Source organism: Lipotes vexillifer, unplaced genomic scaffold, assembly GCF_000442215.2.
Source record: "Lipotes vexillifer unplaced genomic scaffold, Lipotes_vexillifer_v1.1 scaffold500, whole genome shotgun sequence".
Classification (NCBI taxonomy): domain Eukaryota; kingdom Metazoa; phylum Chordata; class Mammalia; order Artiodactyla; family Lipotidae; genus Lipotes; species Lipotes vexillifer.
Window position 1 is genome coordinate 740197 of NW_006778765.1, and position 19609 is coordinate 759805.

At 40.1% G+C, this 19609-nt stretch overlaps 1 protein-coding gene across 1 annotated transcript in view; it reads left to right on the plus strand.

Moving 5' to 3' along the window:
- The window catches only part of DOCK3 (dedicator of cytokinesis 3), a 391142-nt gene that overhangs the window by 301880 nt on the left and 69653 nt on the right, over positions 1 to 19609 (plus strand). The window contains exons 16-23 of the mRNA XM_007451883.1: positions 1 to 67; positions 1595 to 1757; positions 2278 to 2384; positions 2966 to 3137; positions 3508 to 3605; positions 12407 to 12490; positions 13518 to 13618; positions 17651 to 17732. Coding sequence (XP_007451945.1) covers positions 1 to 67; positions 1595 to 1757; positions 2278 to 2384; positions 2966 to 3137; positions 3508 to 3605; positions 12407 to 12490; positions 13518 to 13618; positions 17651 to 17732 — 874 coding nt within the window. The remainder of the gene's footprint in view (positions 68 to 1594; positions 1758 to 2277; positions 2385 to 2965; positions 3138 to 3507; positions 3606 to 12406; positions 12491 to 13517; positions 13619 to 17650; positions 17733 to 19609) is intronic.

Genomic DNA, 19609 nt, shown 5'->3' on the forward strand with positions numbered 1-19609 from the left:
AAAGAGTGTACAGAAGAATATTGAAGTGACCATGTATGTGCTTTATGCAGATGGAGAAATCTTGAAGGTAAAGTTTGCCAGTGAGTTTGGAATGGAGGCTAATCCTGTAATAATTTTAGTGCTTTTGTGGACTTTGTCCAGAGACCCATCCTCTTCAGGAAGAGCTGAACTCAAATCACCCCATATGCATTCTTCTCCACCTTAGCCTTTCTTCAAGGAAATTCTACAGTATGCTCTGATAATGACTTGCAGTGTCATACAGCCTTTTTAGAAATTCTTCCTAGTGTCTGACCTGAATCCTTCCTGTTCTAATTTAGACCTATTCCCTCTAGTTCTGTCCTACATGTTACTTTTTCAGCCACCTGTCTAGCATCGAGCTGCCTAGTTTTGGTAACTGTTATTAGGTCCCACGCTTTTTGTTCCTTGAGCTAATACGGAAAGTTATATTTTCCCTTTAGTAAAGGGTGGAACTTAGGTACCCACTTGCTGTTACCAAGTTATGTGGCAAGGAACAGCAGACTCAGGCCCTAAAAGATGATTTCTAGCCAGTGCAGTACAAGGATTCTCTGTCACTCTTCATTAAAAGAGAAGACCTGGAGCGCTGTTTTTCTACTGTCATTATGTCAGTTTTTCCCTCAGTCAGTCTTGGTCAAGTCCCTGGCAAATAAAAAGGCATTATTTGCATGTCACTTGGTAGAAGGCAAATCACTCTTTTACAAACCTTGCTTCTGTGTGTTGACAACAGCCTTATGAGGTAGGCAGACCAGGAGTGATCGTCCATATTTTACAGAAGGAAAAAGGTAAAGTTAGTCAGAATCATCTCCCAAACCTAGAAAGATATGGAGGGTAATGTTGAAATGGTGGTAGAAACAATGATTTGTGTGTCATTTTAAAAACCCACCTCAAGGACTAAGGCATGTTCATTGTTTGTATGAATAATGCTGAGGGCAGCAGAGCTGTCAGCTGTTCACACCACCCTGTGTGAACAAGGAGCTTCTCCTGATTGTATTGTCCACAGCTTCCTGGTGGGCCTGGGACTGGATTTTCACATCAATATTTGGGAACTGGGGTCAAGTTAAATCTGATCTACCTTGTTTATATCCAAGGACAGTCAGCTATGGGCAACCTAAAATGCCAGTGCAGCATTAGGCCAAAGATTAGAAAACAAGCTCCACTTTATTATTATTTAATTAATTATTTAATTTTTTAAATTTAATTTTATTATTATTTAATTATTTTTCTGATCTGGAAAGTGCCATATACGGTTGACTTCTATGAATTCGTTGTTTCCTTTCTTAATGAGGATGAAGAGCCTACCTTAGTGATTCAGATGCACCACTCAGCTTCTCTCAAGTTTATTAAGCAATGAGTGTGGTTACCTCTGCCGCAAGGAAAACAAGGAGCATTGTGACTGCTCATTTCTTATATCATCTAGACAGTTGTTTCCAAAAGTACTGAATTTAAGTCACCTTATAGATTTGGCCTGATGGGAAAATGAGACCTGCACAAAGGAGAAAATGAAATGTCCTAGTGACATGGAAATCCAAGGGATCCCTCCAGGAAGATGGCACCTTGCTTTGCTTCTCTCTTACAGGATTGCATCAGCTTGGGTTCAGGAGAGCCGAATAGGAGTTTGTACCACTCCTTCGTCCTCTACCACAGTAATAGTCCTCGCTGGGGAGAAATTATCAAATTGCCCATCCCCATTGATCGGTTCCGGGGCTCCCACCTGCGCTTCGAGTTCAGACACTGTTCCAGTGAGTGAGACTTCTCTCCACATTCCTTTGAGGATATGAATATAACTCTTTCCTCTCTGGAACAGAAGTAAGAGAGTTCTTACTATTGGGGGAAGAAAATTAGGAGTTGTGTACTTAGAGATGGGATATCATCAGAGGCTGTCCTTTGGACAGTGATTCAGAAACATGGGATCTGGTATTGTCCTGTTGTAGCGTCTGACCTGGATGCTGGATAATTGCCAGTGTCAGTCCTCTTTGGGGGTTTCCTTTGTATGTGTTAAACTCCTTCTTAAGGAGCCCCTGGTTTATCAAGACTAGCAATTTAGTTTCTATTTGAGTCTAGGTTGCCTGTGTACCTTGGGATATGAATGGAAACTCAGTCTAGTACATTTCTCATCATTCTTGCCCTCAGGTTGCTACCTAATTAATGAACAAAGTAAGGGACAAAGAAGTAAAGAGTATCGGTGATAAGCCAAAAGGGAATTGCTGTTAAAAAGCAAAGTGTGTGGCAAAACAACTAATGCTTGGCTCTGATTTGCAGCAAAGGACAAAGGGGAAAAGAAACTCTTTGGCTTTGCATTCTCACCCCTGATGCGGGATGACGGCACCACCCTCTCAGATGATATCCACGAGCTCTATGTGTACAAGGTACAGAGCCTGGCTGTCTCTCACCCTGCTGAGACCACTCTCACACATGGTTCTCAGTTAGGTGGTTTTCACTGAGCGGGCCAGACGATCCAGGGTAATGCGCTGGTTGAGACAGCAGGACAGCTGTGGGCAGTCTTTTGTCTCTAAATGAGGTGAGCTTCCTCCCATAAGTAATGCCAGCAGGGCCTTTGTTTTCCACCTCCCACTCCACTAGTCATGGAAATCTGTTACCAACCCCTCTGTGCTCTTATAGCCTTGGCTTGTTCATTCGGAGACCTGCCATTTGAGATTGGGGTTCTGTCAGCTGTCACAGCATAGCTGGCACTCAAGGTTGCCTGCATACCAGGTAGAGGCCACGAGCCCCACCATGTTCTCTTTAAAAGGCATGTGAGCCATTCTGGGGAAAGAAATGAAAAGCACTTTTAAAGTGCTTAGAAAGCACTCTTCTAAGAGGACCTGAGGTCCAAGGTCCAGCCTCAGGAAGATGAGAGTAAACATCAACTCAGAAATTCCCTGGGACCTGATTTTATACAGGTGGCATGGTTCAAGAAACATTCTGTATTCTCTACTTTTGCCTATAGTGTGATGAGAATAGCACGTTTAACAACCATGCTCTGTACCTGGGCCTGCCCTGCTGCAAAGAGGACTATAACGGCTGCCCTAACATCCCCTCCAGCCTCATCTTCCAACGCAGTACCAAAGAGTCTTTCTTCATTTCCACACAGCTCTCCTCCACCAAACTCACCCAGAATGGTAGGTGATGGTGCCTGCAGCGTGGTGCCCTCCACTGTTCTCACTTGCTGGTCCATGTTGCTGATACATGTTAAAAGAGACAAATTATTGCTTTTTCATGCCACAGTGAGGGAATTATTTTCATATGAAATTGAAGAAATCATTCGGCAATAGCAGCCTATGAGATTTTCCATGGTTTTAGCAGCTCCTGAGTGACATTCAGACTTTACAGATGTGTCTTTAGCCTTTAATCTCAGCACTCCGGAGGCTGTTATACTGCTCGTAGCTATTTCTGTCCTTCTAGGTCTCACCTGTCCTTGGCAGGGAGAGTCTGGGCTTTGCTTGTCCATGACGTAGCCAGGGTTCATTGTCTTTTGGGCTTGCTTCCTAGTGGACCTCCTTGCTCTGCTGAAGTGGAAGGCCTTTCCAGACCGGATCATGGACATCCTAGGGCGGCTGCGGCATGTCAGTGGGGAGGAAATTGTTAAGGTATGGCTTCACACAATTCACACATGCTACCTGAGCAAGAATCTGGGCAGAAGGCCTCACTTCCCCTTGATTTCTGCCAGTAAGCCTCTAAGACCATTTCTCGAGGTATATAATTAGGTGAGTAGAAATAAAGGTAGTTTTCTTTCTTAACTTCTTTTTTTTAAGTAGGTATCACATCAGGTTTATTACCTTTTAGAAACTACCTTTAAGTTTTAAGCCCTATTTTCTGCCTTGTTTTTCTTCATGGAAAGCAAACTGGTAATTAAAGGGCAGTGATAAAAACACCCTCTCAGAAACAATCCCAGTGTGTGCTGCTGCCCACATGCCTTTAGGTCTTCTCTCCCTTCCTCTCTCTTCCCTTACTTTGTAAACCTTTACCACAAATCCAGCCTGATGTCTTCTTGGCTCTACTCTCTTGATTATCTACAGGAACTCTGAATATCCTCCATTAACTGTAACTGTTGATTTTGCCCAGTCTCTCACTAGAGTCCGTAATAGGGGACCCTTCCTTACTCCCTTCCTCAATTGCTTTTTCAAGTACTTTTGTGACATTTCCTATCTAATGGCCTGAGCAGGCTGACAGCAACACTACCAGACCCCAGTTGTTTTCCATAGGGCTTCTCCGCAGTGTGTAGAAGCCAGGTGTTTGCCCACCTGACTTTAGCTCAAGAAAACTCCCAGGCACTTCCTGATGGTGAAAGCCCAGTAGGTGGATTCTGCACAATGGACTGAACTCAGCTGAGGAAAATGGAAGTACTTTTGGTGATCAGCAAGGGCAATGGAATGTAGGATAGAGATTAAATGTCAAGAAGGCAACTTGTCTATCAGTGAGCATTCTTGGCTTTATCATTGCAAGTGTCAAATCTATTAGCATTGCACTGTCTGTACTTTCATTTTACAGCTTCCATTGACTCAATAATACACAACATGGTGTCTCCAAACAAGGAATAATTTTAAAGTCTGTGTATGGCTTTGTATTTTTATGAAGTCTTGTATGAATTTTGTGTTAATCAATTGATCAGAGTATCATACATTTTTAAAAGAACTCTTTATACAAACAAGCTAATACTAGTTTCTGAAACTTAAGATAAATGCCCTTATACTCAGGGCATTTTTTTCCTTCTAAACATATGAAAAATTTAACCAGTAAAACAGACCAGGTATTAAGAAAAGTCTGTGATCCTTTTAAGGCTGAGTTGTTACATTCCCAACAAAAGAACATCCTACCAGCATTTCTGGTTTTAGCATCAGTATTTGTCTCAAGCCAGCCAGAGAGAATTAAAGAGATTATGCTAGCATTTTAATTAATTTTTACTTTTTATTGTAAGATTTCAAACATACCATAAAAAGTTGACAGAATAGAATAAATAACCATACATGTACCTATCCTATCAGTTACCCCTGACTGTCATCAGCCCATGGTCAATCCTGCCCATAAACTCCTCATCCATGCCTTCTACCTTATATTGTTTTGAAATAAGTTGTAAACATTATATCATTAAATTGCACTTTGACCAACAGAATATTAGATTTGATTTTTTAAGACTGGGAGCATCCGTGAGTATTTATTATTCTGTCTCTTGGTTTTTGCATCTTAGAAAGAAAAAGGCACATGCTCAAAAAACAATGGTTTTTCCAGATATTTTACCCTCTTTGACAGCCCTCATCAGCTGCATTCTCCCTTCTCCTGGAATAGTAATTTCTAGACCAAAGAATAGTTTCTATAGTTAAGGCCTAGCTTGTCACAGCCTCATCCAAATGTCCTCTACAGAGTTAGGCCATAGAGGAGAACAAGGGACTATCAAATTTTGGGGGACCCAGGAAAGTAAGCCCTTTTTCTCAAAATGGATTTGTCATCAGAATCAGTTAGATTGGGACTTTCCTGGTGGCTCAGTGATTAAGAATCCACCTGCCAATGCAGGGGACACAGGTTTGAGCTCTGGTCCGGGAATATCCCACATGCCACGGAGCAACTAAGCCCGTGAGCCACAACTACTGAGCCTGAGCTCTAGAGCCCATGAGCCACAACTACTAAAGCCCACACGCCTAGAGCCTCTGCTCCACAACAGGAGAAGCCACTGCAATGAGAAGCCCGCGCACCGCAACAAAGAGTAGCCACCCCTTCTCTGAAGCGGGAGTGCGAGCGGGGGCGTCAGCGTCAGGCCCAGCGGCTGGAGGCCAGACTCACCACACACACCGGTCTCTTTTGAAAGGGTAAGAAAAAGAAGAGGAAGAGAGAGAAACTACAGGAATCTACATCAGCCGTGTGGATGAAAGGCTCTTGGTGCTGCAGCCAGGAGTCAGTGCTGTGCCTCTGAGGTGGGAGAGCCAACTTCAGGACACTGGTCCACAAGAGACCTCCCAGCTCCACATACTATCAAACGGCGAATATCTCCCAGAGATCTCCATCTCAACACCGGCACCCAGCTTCACTCAACGACCAGCAAGCTATAGTGCTGGACACCCTATGCCAAACAACTAGCAAGACAGGAACACAACCCCACCCATTAGCAGAGAGGCTGCCTAAAATAATAATAAGTCCACAGACACCCCAGAACACACCACCAGATGTGGACCTGCCCACCAGAAAGACAAGATACAGCCTCATCCACCAGAACACAGGCACTAGTCCCCTCCACCAGGAAGCCTACACAGCCCACTGAACCAACCTTAGCCACTGGGGACAGACACCAAAAACAACGATAAAAACCCACCAGACCTAACAAATGAAGAGGAAATAGGCAGTCTACCTGAAAAAGAGTTCAGAATAATGATAGTAAAGATGATCCAAAATCTTGGAAATAGAATGGACAAAATGCAAGAAGCAGTTAACAAGGACCTAGAAGAAATAAAGATGAAACAGACAATGATGAACAACACAATAAATGAAATGAAAAATACTCTAGATGGGATCAATAGCAGAATAAATGAGGCAGAAGAACGGATAAGTGACCTGGAAGATAAAATAGTGGAAATAACTACTGCAGAGCAGAATAAAGAAAAAAGAATGAAAAGAACTGAGGACAGTCTCAGAGACCTCTGGGACAACATTAAACGCACCAACATTCGAATTATAGGGGTTCCAGAAGAAGAAGAGAAAAAGAAAGGGACTGAGAAAATATTTGAAGAGATTATAGTTGAAAACTTCCCTAATATGGGAAAGGAAATCGTTAATCAAGTCCAGGAAGCACAGAGAGTCCCATACAGGATAAATTCAAGGAGAAATACGCCAAGACACATATTAATCAAACTGTCAAAAACTAAATACAAAGAAAACATATTAAAAACAGCAAGGGAAAAACAACAAATAACACACAAGGGAATCCCCATAAGGTTAACCACTGATCTTTCAGCAGAAACTCTGCAAGCGAGAAGGGAGTGCCAGGACATATTTGAAGTGATGAAGGAGAAAAACCTGCAGCCAAGATTACTCTACCCAGCAAGGATCTCATTCAGATTTGATGGAGAAATTAAAACCTTTACAGACAAGCAAAAGCTGAGAGAGTTCAGCACCACCAAACCAGCTTTACAACAAATGCTAAAGGAACTTCTCTAGGCAAGAAGCACAAGAGAAGGAAAAGACCTACAGTAACGAACCCAAAACAATTAAGAAAATAGTAATAGGAACATACATGTCGATAATTACCTTAAATTTAAGTGGACTAAATGCTCCCACCAAAAGACACAGACTGGCTGAATGGATACAAAAACAAGACCCATATATATGCTGTCTACAAGAGACCCACTTCAGACCTAGAGACGCTTACAGACTGAAACTGAGGGGATGGAAAAAGATACTCCGTGCAAATGGAAACCAAAAGAAAGCTGGAGTAGCAATTCTCATATCAGACAAAATAGACTTTAAAATAAAGATTATTAGAAGACACAAAGAAGGACACTACATTAATGATCAAGGGATCGATCCAAGAAGAAGATATAACAATTGTAAAGATTTATGCACCCACATAGGAGCACCACAATACCTACGGCAAATACTAACAGCCATAAAAGGGGAAATCGACAGTAACACATTCATAGTAGGACACTTCAACACCCCACTTTCACCAATGGACAGATCATCCAAAATGAAAATAAATAAGGAAACACAAGCTTTAAATGATACCTTAAACAAGATGGACTTAATTGATATTTATAGGACATTCCATCCAAAAACAACAGAATACATATTTTTCTCAAGTGCTCATGGAACATTCTCCAGGATAGATCATATCTTGGATCACAAATCAAGCCTTGGTAAATTTAAGAAAATTGAAATTGTATCAAGTACCTTTTCCGACCACAACGCTATAAGACTTAGATATCAATTACAGGAAAAGATCTGTAAAAAATACAAACACATGGAGGCTAAACACTACACTACTTAATAACGAAGTGATCACTGAAGAAACCAAAGAGGAAATTTAAAAATACCTAGAAACAAATGACAATGGAGATACAACGACCCAAAACCTATGGGATGCAGCAAAAGCAGTTCTAAGAGGGAAGTTTATAGCAATACAATCCTACCTTAAGAAACAGGAAACATCTCGAATAAACAACCTAACCTTGCACCTAAAGCAATTAGAGAAAGAACAAAAAAACCCCAAAGTTAGCAGAAGGAAAGAAATCATAAAAATCAGATCAGAAATAAATGAAAAAGAAATGAAGGAAACAATAGCAAAGATCAATAAAACTAAAAGCTGGTTCTTTGAGAAGATAAACAAAATAGATAAACCATTAGCCAGACTCATCAAGAAAAAAAGGGAGAAAACTCAAATCAATAGAATTAGAAATGAAAAAGAAGTAACAACTGACACTGCAGAAATACAAAAAATCATGAGGGATTACTACAAGCAACTCTATGCCAATAAAATGGACAATCTGGAAGAAATGGACAAATTCTTAGAAATGCACAAACTGCCAAGACTGAATCAGGAAGAAATAGAAAATATGAACAGACCAATCACAAACACTGAAATTGAAACTGTGATTAAAAATCTTCCAACAAACAAAAGCCCAGGACCAGATGGCTTCACAGGCGAATTCTATCAAACATTTAGAGAAGAGCTAACACCTATTCTTCTCAAACTCTTCCAAAATATAGCAGAGGGAGGAACACTCCCAAACTCATTCTACGAGGCCATCAGCACCCTGATACCAAAACCAGACAAGTATGTCACAAAGAAAGAAAACTACAGGCCAATATCACTGAAGAACATAGATGCAAAAATCCTCAACAAAATACTAGCAAACGGAATCCAGCAGCACATTAAAAGGATCATACACCATGATCAAGTGGGGTTTATTCCAGGAATGCAAGGATTCTTCAATATACGCAAATCTATCAATGTGATTAACCATATTAACAAATTGAAGGAGAAAAACCATATGATCATCTCAATAGATGCAGAGAAAGCTTTTGACAAAATTCAACACCCATTTATGATAAAAACCCTGCAGAAAGTAGGTGTAGAGGGAACTTTCCTCAATATAATAAAGGCCGTATATGACAAGCCCACAGCCAACATCATCCTCAATGGCGAAAAACTGAAAGCATTTCCACTAAGGTCAGGAACAAGACAAGGTTGCCCACTCTCACCACTCTTATTCAACATAGTTTTGGAAGTTTTAGCCACAGCAATCAGAGAAGAAAAGGAAATAAAAGGAATCCAAATCGGAAAAGAAGAAGTAAAGCTGTCACTGTTTGCAGATGACATGATACTATACATAGAGAGAATTCTAATGCTACCAGAAAACTACTAGAGCTAATCAATGAATTTGGCAAAGTAGCAGGATACAAAATTAATGCACAGAAATCTCTGGCATTTCTATACACTAATGATGAAAAAATCTGAACGTGAAATCAAGAAAATACTCCCATTTACCATTTCAACAAAAAGAATAAAATATCTAGGAATAAACCTACCTAAGGAGACAAAAGACCTGTATGCAGAAAATTATAAGACACTGATGAAAGAAATTAAAGATGATACAAATAGATGGAGAGATATACCATGTTCTTGGACTGGAAGAATCAACATTGTGAAAATGACTCTACTACCCAAAGCAATCTACAGATTCAGTGCAATCCCTATCAAACTACAACTGGTATTTTTCACAGAACTAGAACAAAAAGTTTCACAATTTGTATGGAACACAAAAGACCCCAAATAGCCAAAGCAATCTTGAGAACAAAAAACGGAGCTGAAGGTATCAGGCTCCCTGACTTCAGACTATACTACAAAGTTACAGTAATCAAGACAGTATAGTACTGGCACAAAAACAGAAAGATAGATCAGTGGAACAGGATAGAAAGCCCAGAGATAAACCCACGCATATATGGTCACCTTATCTTTTGATAAAGGTGGCAGGAATATACAGTGGAGAAAGGACAGCCTCTTCAATAAGTGGTGCTGGGAAAACTGGACAGCTACATGTAAAAGTATGAGATTAGATCACTCCCTAACACCATACACAAAAATAAGCTCAAAATGGATTAAAGACCTAAATGTAAGGCCAGAAACTATCAAACTCTTAGAGGAAAACATAGGCAGAACACTCTATGACATAAATCACAGCAAGATCCTTCTTGACCCATCTCCTAGAGTAATGGAGATAAAAACAAAAATAAACAAATGGGACCTAATGAAACTTCAAAGCTTTTGCACAGCAAAGGAAACCATAAACAAGACCAAAAGACAACCCTCAGAATGGGAGAAAATATTTGCAAATGAATCAACTGACAAAGGATTAATCTCTAAAATTTACAGGCAGCTCATGCATAGCTCAATAACAAAAAAACAAACAACCCAATCCAAAAATGGGCAGAAAACCTAAATAGACATTTCTCCAAAGAAGATATACAGACTGCCAACAAACACATGAAAGAATGCTCAACATCATTAATCATTAGAGAAATGCAAATCAAAACTACAATGAGATATCATCTCACACCAGTCAGAATAGCCACCATCAAAAAATCTAGAAACAGTAAATGCTGGAGAGCGTGTAGAAAAGGGAACCCTCTTGCACTGCTGGTGGGAATGTGAATTGGTACAGCCACTATGGAGAACAGTATGGAGGTTCCTTAAAAAACTACAAATAGAACTACCATGTGACCCAGCAATCCCACTACTGGGCATATACTCTGAGAAAACCATAATTCAGAAAGAGTCATGTATCAAAATGTTCATTGCAGCTCTATTTACAGTAGCCCGGAGATGGAAACAACCTAAGTGTCCATCATCAGATGAATGGATAAAGAAGATGTGGCACATATATACAAAGGAATATTACTCAGCCATAAACAGAAACGAAATTGAGCTATTTGTAATCAGGTGGATAGACCTAGAGGCTGTGATACAGAGTGAAGTAAGTCAGAAAGAGAAAGACAGATACCGTATGCTAACACATATATATGGAATTTAAGGAAAAAATTTCATGAATAGGGGTAAGACAGGAATAAAGACACAGACCTACTAGAGAACGGACTTGAGGATATAGGGAGATGGGGAGGGGGAAGGGTGAGGTGTGTTAGGGCGAGAGAGAGACATGGACATATATATACTAACAAACGTAAGGTAGATAGCCAGTGGGAAGCAGCCGCATGGCACAGGGAAACCGGCTCGGTTCTTTGTGGCTGTCTGGAGGGGTGGGATAGGGAGGGTGGGAGGGAGGGAGATGCAAGAGGGAAGAGATATGAGAACATAGGTATATGTATAACTGATTCACTTTGTTATAAAGCAGAAACTAACACCATTGTAAAGCATTTATACTTCAATAAAGATGTAATAATAAATAAATACTTTAAAAAAAGATGTGGCACATATATACAATGGAATATTACTCAGCCATAAAAAGAAATGAAATTGAGCTATTTGTAATGAGGTGGATGGACCTAGAGTCTGTCATACAGAGTGAAGTAAGTCAGAATGGGAAAGACAAATACCGTATGGTAACACATATATATGGAATTTAAGAAAAAACAATGTCATGAAGAACCTAGATGTAAGACAGGAATAAAGACACAGACCTACTAGAGAATGGACTTGAGGATATGGGGAGGGGGAAGGGTAAGCTGTGACAAAGTGAGAGAGTGGCATGGATATATATACACTACCAAACATAAAATAGATAGCTAGTGGGAAGCAGCCGCATAGCACAGGGAGATCAGCTCAGGGCTTTGTGACTGCCTGGAGGGGTGGGATAGGGAGGGTGGGAGGGAGGGAGACGCAAGAGGGAAGAGATATGGGAACATATGTATATGTATAACTGATTCACTTTGTTATAAAGCAGAAACTAACACACCATTGTAGAGCAATTATACTCCAATAAAGATGTAAAAAAAAAAAAAAAAAAGAGTAGCCCCCACTCACTGCAACTAGAGAAAGCCCGCACACAGCAACGAAGACCCAATGCAGCTGATAAATAAATTAATTAATTTTTTTTTTAAAAAAAGAATCACTTAGATTGTCTTTATTTCAAAGTTACTGTTCTACATGGATGTCCTACGTTTTTTAGGTAATTGCTCTTTCCTTATAAGTTTATCACTTACCCAATAGGAAGAGCCTCTTTAAGTCTCTCTTAGGGCTCTTTGGGCTGTAAGCAAACACCCCCAAGTCCACCTAGTGATTTCTTGGCTAGGCGGAGGTGGGATACTAGGTTATTTTTAAGTGGTGGTTTGAGATAGATATTAGATCTTTGACTTTGTTTACTGGGAAATAAATTCATTGGTGTATGGAAGTTTGAACATGTATCCAAGGTCCGAAGACCTGAGCCCTCTGATTTTTATGCTGTTGCAGTTTCTACAGGACATCTTAGATACGCTGTTTGTGATTTTGGATGATAATACAGAGAAATATGGCCTGTTGGTATTTCAGTCTTTGGTAAGTCTCACCCTTCCTCATTTTTATTAATTATTCCCGTCATATTTTTTAAAAATCTAAGGAAAGCAATTTATTATAGTGAGTCAGCACAAGACGTAGAAAAGGAACTGAGGAGTGTCACCCAAGGAAGACCAACTATCACCCTACCAGGCAGAGCCCTACAAGATCAAATCTGGACTTCAACTTTATAGTTTTGATACTCAGTCTCACCACTGTTGCAGGGTTTCCTAGCCCCTGAAATAGTGACCTACACCAACACAAGGCCCAGAGACTAATATAGGAAACAAGACAGCCTGTTTTTCCACTTACAAAAGTAGGATACAACCACCAGGAAAAGCAGAGACTCACTTATGCTGGTGGAGCATCACACTCTCTCCCTCTATGCAGGGCTTTGGGAACCAGAGTCTCAGAAGGTTGCTTAGTGTGAAAGGACAGTGATTTGGATGTTCAGTGCGTTTTGTTGAATATATCCAGTCCTACAGGAGGGCTGTATGTTCAAGAAGAACCAGATACTCTGAGTCTACCTGATAGATGAGGAGCAGAGGCAAGAGTTAGAATGGTACTTGGAAAGTTTGCTTCTCTGGCTTTTCTTCTTCCTTGTTTCCCTGGCCAGCCAACCCCATTTCCAAAGGGTACAGCCTTTCATAGGCTGGTTTGGCTTAGAGGACAATATTTTTCTCTCTCTCTTTTCCAAGTTTTTTGAGACAACTTAGTGTTTATGCCACCTACACAGGTATTGTTTTGCATTCCCTAGGTCCATATTGAACCACCTAGCATTCGTGAAGAGAGAAGCTCAGAGTAACACTGGCATTGACAAATGAGTCCCAAGTTTGGAATGGGAGGCCAGGGTTGTTAGGAATAGAACAAATATGACAGAAATACAGACACAGAATGGAAATCCTACCTTCACTGGGAACACTGGAGAAAACAGTAGCAGTTTGCCATTCCTTGAAGAATCAAGAGTTGTTTCCTGCTGGGGATAGGTTTGAGGCCTCCAGTGAATTCTGCTGCCCTCCATTTCTCCCAGGTATTCATCATCAACCTGCTCCGAGACATCAAATATTTCCATTTCCGACCTGTAATGGACACATATATCCAGAAGCACTTTGCTGGAGCCCTGGCATACAAGTAAGTTGCATTTGGCACCATCATTAGGACTTGTGTTTGACTAGAAAGACGGGCTTTTAAAAAATTCAGTGGCATCAACATTCGTTCAGCAGACCTTTTTTTTTTAAACTTAATTTACTTATTTTTTAACCCTGGTAAAATACACATAGCATAAAACGTATCATCTTAACCAATTTTATTTTTAATAAGGGTAACCTCTCTTTTTTCTTTTTTTTTAAAGAATCAATTTTATTTATTTTTGGTTGCATTGGGTCTTCATTGCTGCACGTGGGCTTTCTGTAGCTGTGGCGAGTGGGGGCTACTGTCTGTGGCGGTGTGCGGCTTCTCATTGTGGTGGCTTCTCTTATTGCGAAGCACAGGCTCTAGGCACGCAGGCTCAGTAGTTGTGGCACTCGGGCTTAGTTGCTCTGCGGCATGTGGGATCTTCCCAGACCAGGGACTGAACCCATGTCCCCTGCATTGGCAGGTGGATTCTTAACCACTGGGCCACCAGAGAAGTCCCTTAACCATTTTTAAGTGTACAGCTCAGTGGCATTAAGTATATCTACATTTTTGTACAACCATCACCACCATTCATCTCCGGAACTGTTTTCATCTTGCAAAACTGAAGCTCTGTACCCATTAACCAATAACTTCCCATTCCCCCCACCACCACCAGCCCTCATGTAATCACCATTATACTTTTTGTCTATGGATTTGCTAATCTGGGACCTCATATAAATTGAATCATACAATATTTGTCTGCTTGTGACTGGCTTATTTCACTTACCATAATGTCCTCAGTGCTTATCCATGTCATAGCATGTGTCAGAATTTCCTTCCTTTTATTCTAAATAATGTTCCACTGTATATACCACATTTTGTTTATCCATTCATCTGTTGATGAATACTTGGCTATATTTATCCACCTTTCAGCAATTGTGAATAATGCTACTATGAACATGGGCATACAAATATCTCTTAGAGACCCTGCTTTCAAGTCTTTTGGGTATATACCCAGAAATGGAATGGGTAGGTCATATGATAATCGTATTTTTAATTTTTTGAGGAACCACCATACTATTTTCCACAGCAGCTGCACCATTTTACATTCCCACCAGTAATGCACAAGTGTTCCAATATCTCCACATTCTCGCCAATACTTGTTACTTTCTGGTTTTTTTGTATTTTTTTTTAATAGTAGCCTTTCTAATGGGTATGAGATGGTATCTTGTGGTTTTGATTTGCATTTCCCTAATGATTAGTGATGTTGAGCATCTCTTCATGTGCTTATTGACCATTTATATATCTTCTTTGGAGAAAAATCTATAAGTCCTTTGCCTATTTTTGAATCAAGTTGTTTGGTTGTTTGTTGCTGAGCTGTAATTCTGGATATTAACCCAATTTCAGGGATATGATTTGCAAATATTTTCTCCCATTGCCTTTTTAATCTGTTGATTGTGTCTTTTGATGCACAGAAGTCTTCAATTTTGATATAGTTTAATTTATCTAATTTTTCTTTCATTGCCTATGTTTTGATGTCTTATCCAAGAAATGATTGCTTAATCCAATGTCGTGAAACTTTTCTCCTATGTTTTTGTATAAGAGTTTTATAGTTTTAGCTCTTACATTTAGGTATTTGATTAATTTTGAATTAATTTTTGTTTATTGTGCAACATAAGAGTCCAATTTTATTCTTTTGTGTGTGGATGTTTAGTTTTTCCAATACAACTTGTAGAAAAAGAATATCCTTTTCCCATTTAATGATGAAAATCATTTGACCGTATACATGAGGGTTTATTTCTGGGCTGTTTTATTCTATTGATGTATGTAATCAAATCAAAGTTAAAGTTACTCTTTGTAGCTTTGTAGGATGTTTGAAATCAGGAAGTGTGCATCCTCTAACTTTGTTCTTCTTTTTCAAGATTGTTTTGGCTGTTTGGGGTCCCTAGAGATTCCATATGAACTTTAGGATGGATTTTTCTATTTCTGCAAAAAATGTCATTGGGATTTTGATAGAGATTGCATTGAATTTGTAGATCACTTTGGATAGTGTTGACATCTTAACCAAATTAAGTCTCCCAGTCCATGAATGTGGATGTCTTTCCGTTTATTATTAACTTCTTTAATTTCTTTCTCTTTTTTTTTCAGCAACATTTTCTTTTCAAAGTATAAGTCTTTCACCCCCTTGGTTAACGTTATTCCTAAGTATTTTATTCTTTCTTGATGCTACTGTAAATGGATTGTTTTCTTAATTTTCTTTTTTGATTGTTCGTTGTTAGTATATAGAAAAGCAAATGATTTATATATGTTGATTTTGTTGCAGTGTTGCTGAATTCATTTATTAGTTCTAACATGGTTTTTTTTTGGATTCTTTAGATTTTTCTATATACAAGATCATGTTAGCTACAAAGATAATTTTACTTCTTCCTTTCCAATTCGGATACCTTTTTTTTTTTTTTTTTGGCAATATGTGGGCCTCTCACTGTTGTGGCCTCTCCCGTTGCGGAGCACAGGCTCCAGACGCACAGGCTCAGCGGCCATGGCTCATGGGCCCAGCCGCTCTGTGGCATGTGGGATCCTCCCGGACCGGGGCATGAACCCGTGTCCCCTGCACTGGCAGGCGGACTCTCAACCACTGCGCCACCAGGGAGGCCCCAATTTGGATGCCTTTTATTGCTTTTTCTTGCCCAATTGCTCTTTCACTACTAATATGTTGAATAGAAGTGGCAAAAGCAGGCATCCTTGCCTTGTTTCTGATCTTAGAGGAACACATTTCAGTCTTTTACCATTGAGTATGATGTTAGATGTTAGCTTTCCACTGATGTTTTAAACTAGAGTTTATTACATAGTTGTCATACTTTTCCTTCTAAGAAATGATGGCAGAGCTGCTGAAAATATGTCTTGCTTTTTCAGTGAGAAACATGTGAATAGCTAACTATAGTACTGACAAATAAATATCAAAGAAAAGAAAGTCAATAAAAGAGATAATATGAATAATAAACATGGGAAACACTCACAGCTTATCTAAAACCATTAAAGCAATTTTTAAAGTCACCATATTATTCTATGGAATGAGCACAAGTTGTTTTTTTTATATATATTTATTTATTTATTTGGTTGCACCAGGTCTTAGTTGCAGCAGGCGGGCTCCTTAGTTGCGGCACATAGACTCCTTAGTTGTGGCATGTATATGGGATCTAGTTCCCTGACCAGGGATCGAACCCAGGCCCTGCATTGGGAGCGTGGAGTCTTATCCACTGCGCCACCAGGGTAGTTCCAGCACAAGTTTAGAAAACAAAACCAAAGGGTTCTGAGGCTGTGGAATCACTGGAACTCTGACACTTTGATGTCACTTTGGAGAGCAGGCACTGCACTATGTACTTTACATGTGTCATCTCATTAGAATTCACACTTTGAGATGTACTGTTGTTTCCTCTATATTTTAAATGAAAAGAATGAGGACAGAGGACCCAAATAACTTGCCCAAGGATGCAAAGCTAGAAACTGATAGGCCTAAGATGCAAACTGTTATCTGACGAGGGCCTGCACTCTTGCCCTGTGTACTCTTTTGCCATGTAAACGTGAAGGCCTTCTGACCCTGTAATCCCATTCCACTCAGATGACTTGGTCCTAAGGAAATAAGATCATTGGGATGGCAAGGAGGGGCACACCGGACTATACACCTTTATTCAGAGTCTGTTGTATGTTCGGGAGACTTAGCAGTTTTAAACAAAACAAAAAACAAAACAAAACACACATCCAGTCCCAGACTTCGGGAAAACTTTCTTGTAATCAGAAAAAATGTGTGTCAGGGAAAGTGGGAAAGAATGATTATAATTGCTGATTGAAATGTGGCAATTCTTTTTGGACAGGGAGTGTTGTCTGGTCTTGGATGATCTAAAGATTCCACAGCTGTATTGGATCCATCACTCTATTCTAGCTCATTAGCAGTATATTATTTCCTGTATGGCTAATTCAGGACTGCAAATATTTTAGGCTGCATTGCTTTTGGATTAAAAGTGGGGTTTCTGAAACTGTTCTTTTTCCTAGGGAGCTAATCCGCTGTTTGAAGTGGTACATGGACTGCTCAGCAGAACTGATTCGGCAGGATCACATTCAGGAAGCCATGAGGGTAATGTACTGAGCTTGCTGTACAAAAAGGGCCCACCCCTGCAGAACTTTGCAAGTAGCCTCAATGGAGTAGTGTGCAGGACAAGTGTAGACAGCCAGTACACTGCTCTGCTTTCAGGAATGACTGCCTTGATCCACATAACTGCCCTTTCCTCACTTTGATTTTGCCCTAAAAGGTCTTTATTCCTCATAATTTTATCTTAAAGCAGGAGGGAGGGATGATGTGCATGTGGGTCTGAGCCATCCTCCCTGCCTGGTTTTTACCAACAATGTCAGTCTTTGCTTCCACTGGCTAAAATATCATATCTCCTTCTAAGCCAGTGTTGGTGGCAACATTGATGAGAAATAAGATCTTCCAATACTTTTCCCTTCTTCAGTAGTTACTAAACATTGTTTTCTATAACTGTTTTAAGAATGCACTGTATGCAGATATGTTGAGAAGAAGATAATCTAAAAACCGTGACCAGGCCACCCTTTGCATTGCTGGACAGCTCCACTTTACAGGGGACTGTCCTCGTTGTTAGTTAACTATACTTTCTGGTAACTTCTTTTCATGGCTACTGCTTCTACTGTAGAGAACAGCCTATGAGAATGTTGATCCCTCTTTTGCTCAACAGTTCTCCATATAGCTGTTTGAAGAAAACTGTCGTATCCTCTGAGAACTCATTTAAAGCAAGTTCATGCTTGCTTTCTTTCTTTTTTGTCCCTGTCTTTTCTTGTTCTTGAGTTACTCTCATTTTTTAGTTGCTTTTTAACCATGTCTTTCCCATCCTTTCTAGTTAGTAATAAAAGAAGAATGGCAGCAAAGTAGTTCTGCTTTCTCTCTGTCCTCTTTTAATATCCCATCATCTGCTCTAAGTACTTCTGGGCCTATGATTTTGTTATTCTTGTCCACGTGGTAACAGGTAAAACAGATGTTCCCCCAAGCATCATCAGATTAAAGAGGCAAAATCAAATCATAAATCCATATTTTCCCTGCCTCTTCTGTGCACATTCTTTAAAAATCTAAGGCCACAAGTCTCACTTCTGTCTTTCTTCACGCAATACATGTCAGCTGAGCAATCAGCACGTCATGGGTGCTAAGATGCAAAGAGTAAGACTGACCTCTCCCCTTGAAGAACACATCCCCTTTGTCCTAAGGGGAATCAGGCTGAAACACAAGTACAGAGCAGGGTTCTGAGTGTAATGTGAGGGCAAGCACTGGGTTCTGTTCTTCTCTGAACCCCAGCACCTGTGAAGTGCCCTGCGTAGTATTTGAGGGGATACAAGTTGAGTTAAATGCAAAAGATTCTATGTGAGTTCATAAATTAATTGCTTAAGGTTACTGGAGATGCTGTCTCAGAAGTTTTCCCCTAAGAGTCATTCATTCAGCCATTCATTCAGTCAGTATTGCTTGATACCTGCCATATGTCAGACACTGTGTTAACCACTGGGGATTCAGCAGGGGCCCAAGCAGAAAGGCTAGGCCTTCATAGCACTTCCATTCAAGTGGGGAAAAGGCAGATAATAAACATGTCAAACAGATAAATACACAAAGTAAGCGAGAAAAGAAAAGTGATGATGCTATGAAGGAAATAAACAGGATCTTGGGATGGAATGGCTGGAGAGGAGGATTTACTTCAGATCAAGAGTTTAGGGAAAGCTTCTCTGATGAGGTGACCTGAGCTGAAATCAGTGTTAAGAACTGGGGGACACACATTTCAGACTGAGGAAACAGAATGTTTAAAAGCCTGGATGGGAAAGAGCTAGAGTTTTCAAGCAACCATAAAGTGGCTGATGTGACCAAAGCAGAAGCTTTCAAATGTTAGGTTGGATGTGAGGGTGGCAGAAAGGAAGACCTGAGGCTGGTTCCAGGGGTCTGGCTAGACGAGCTGGGTT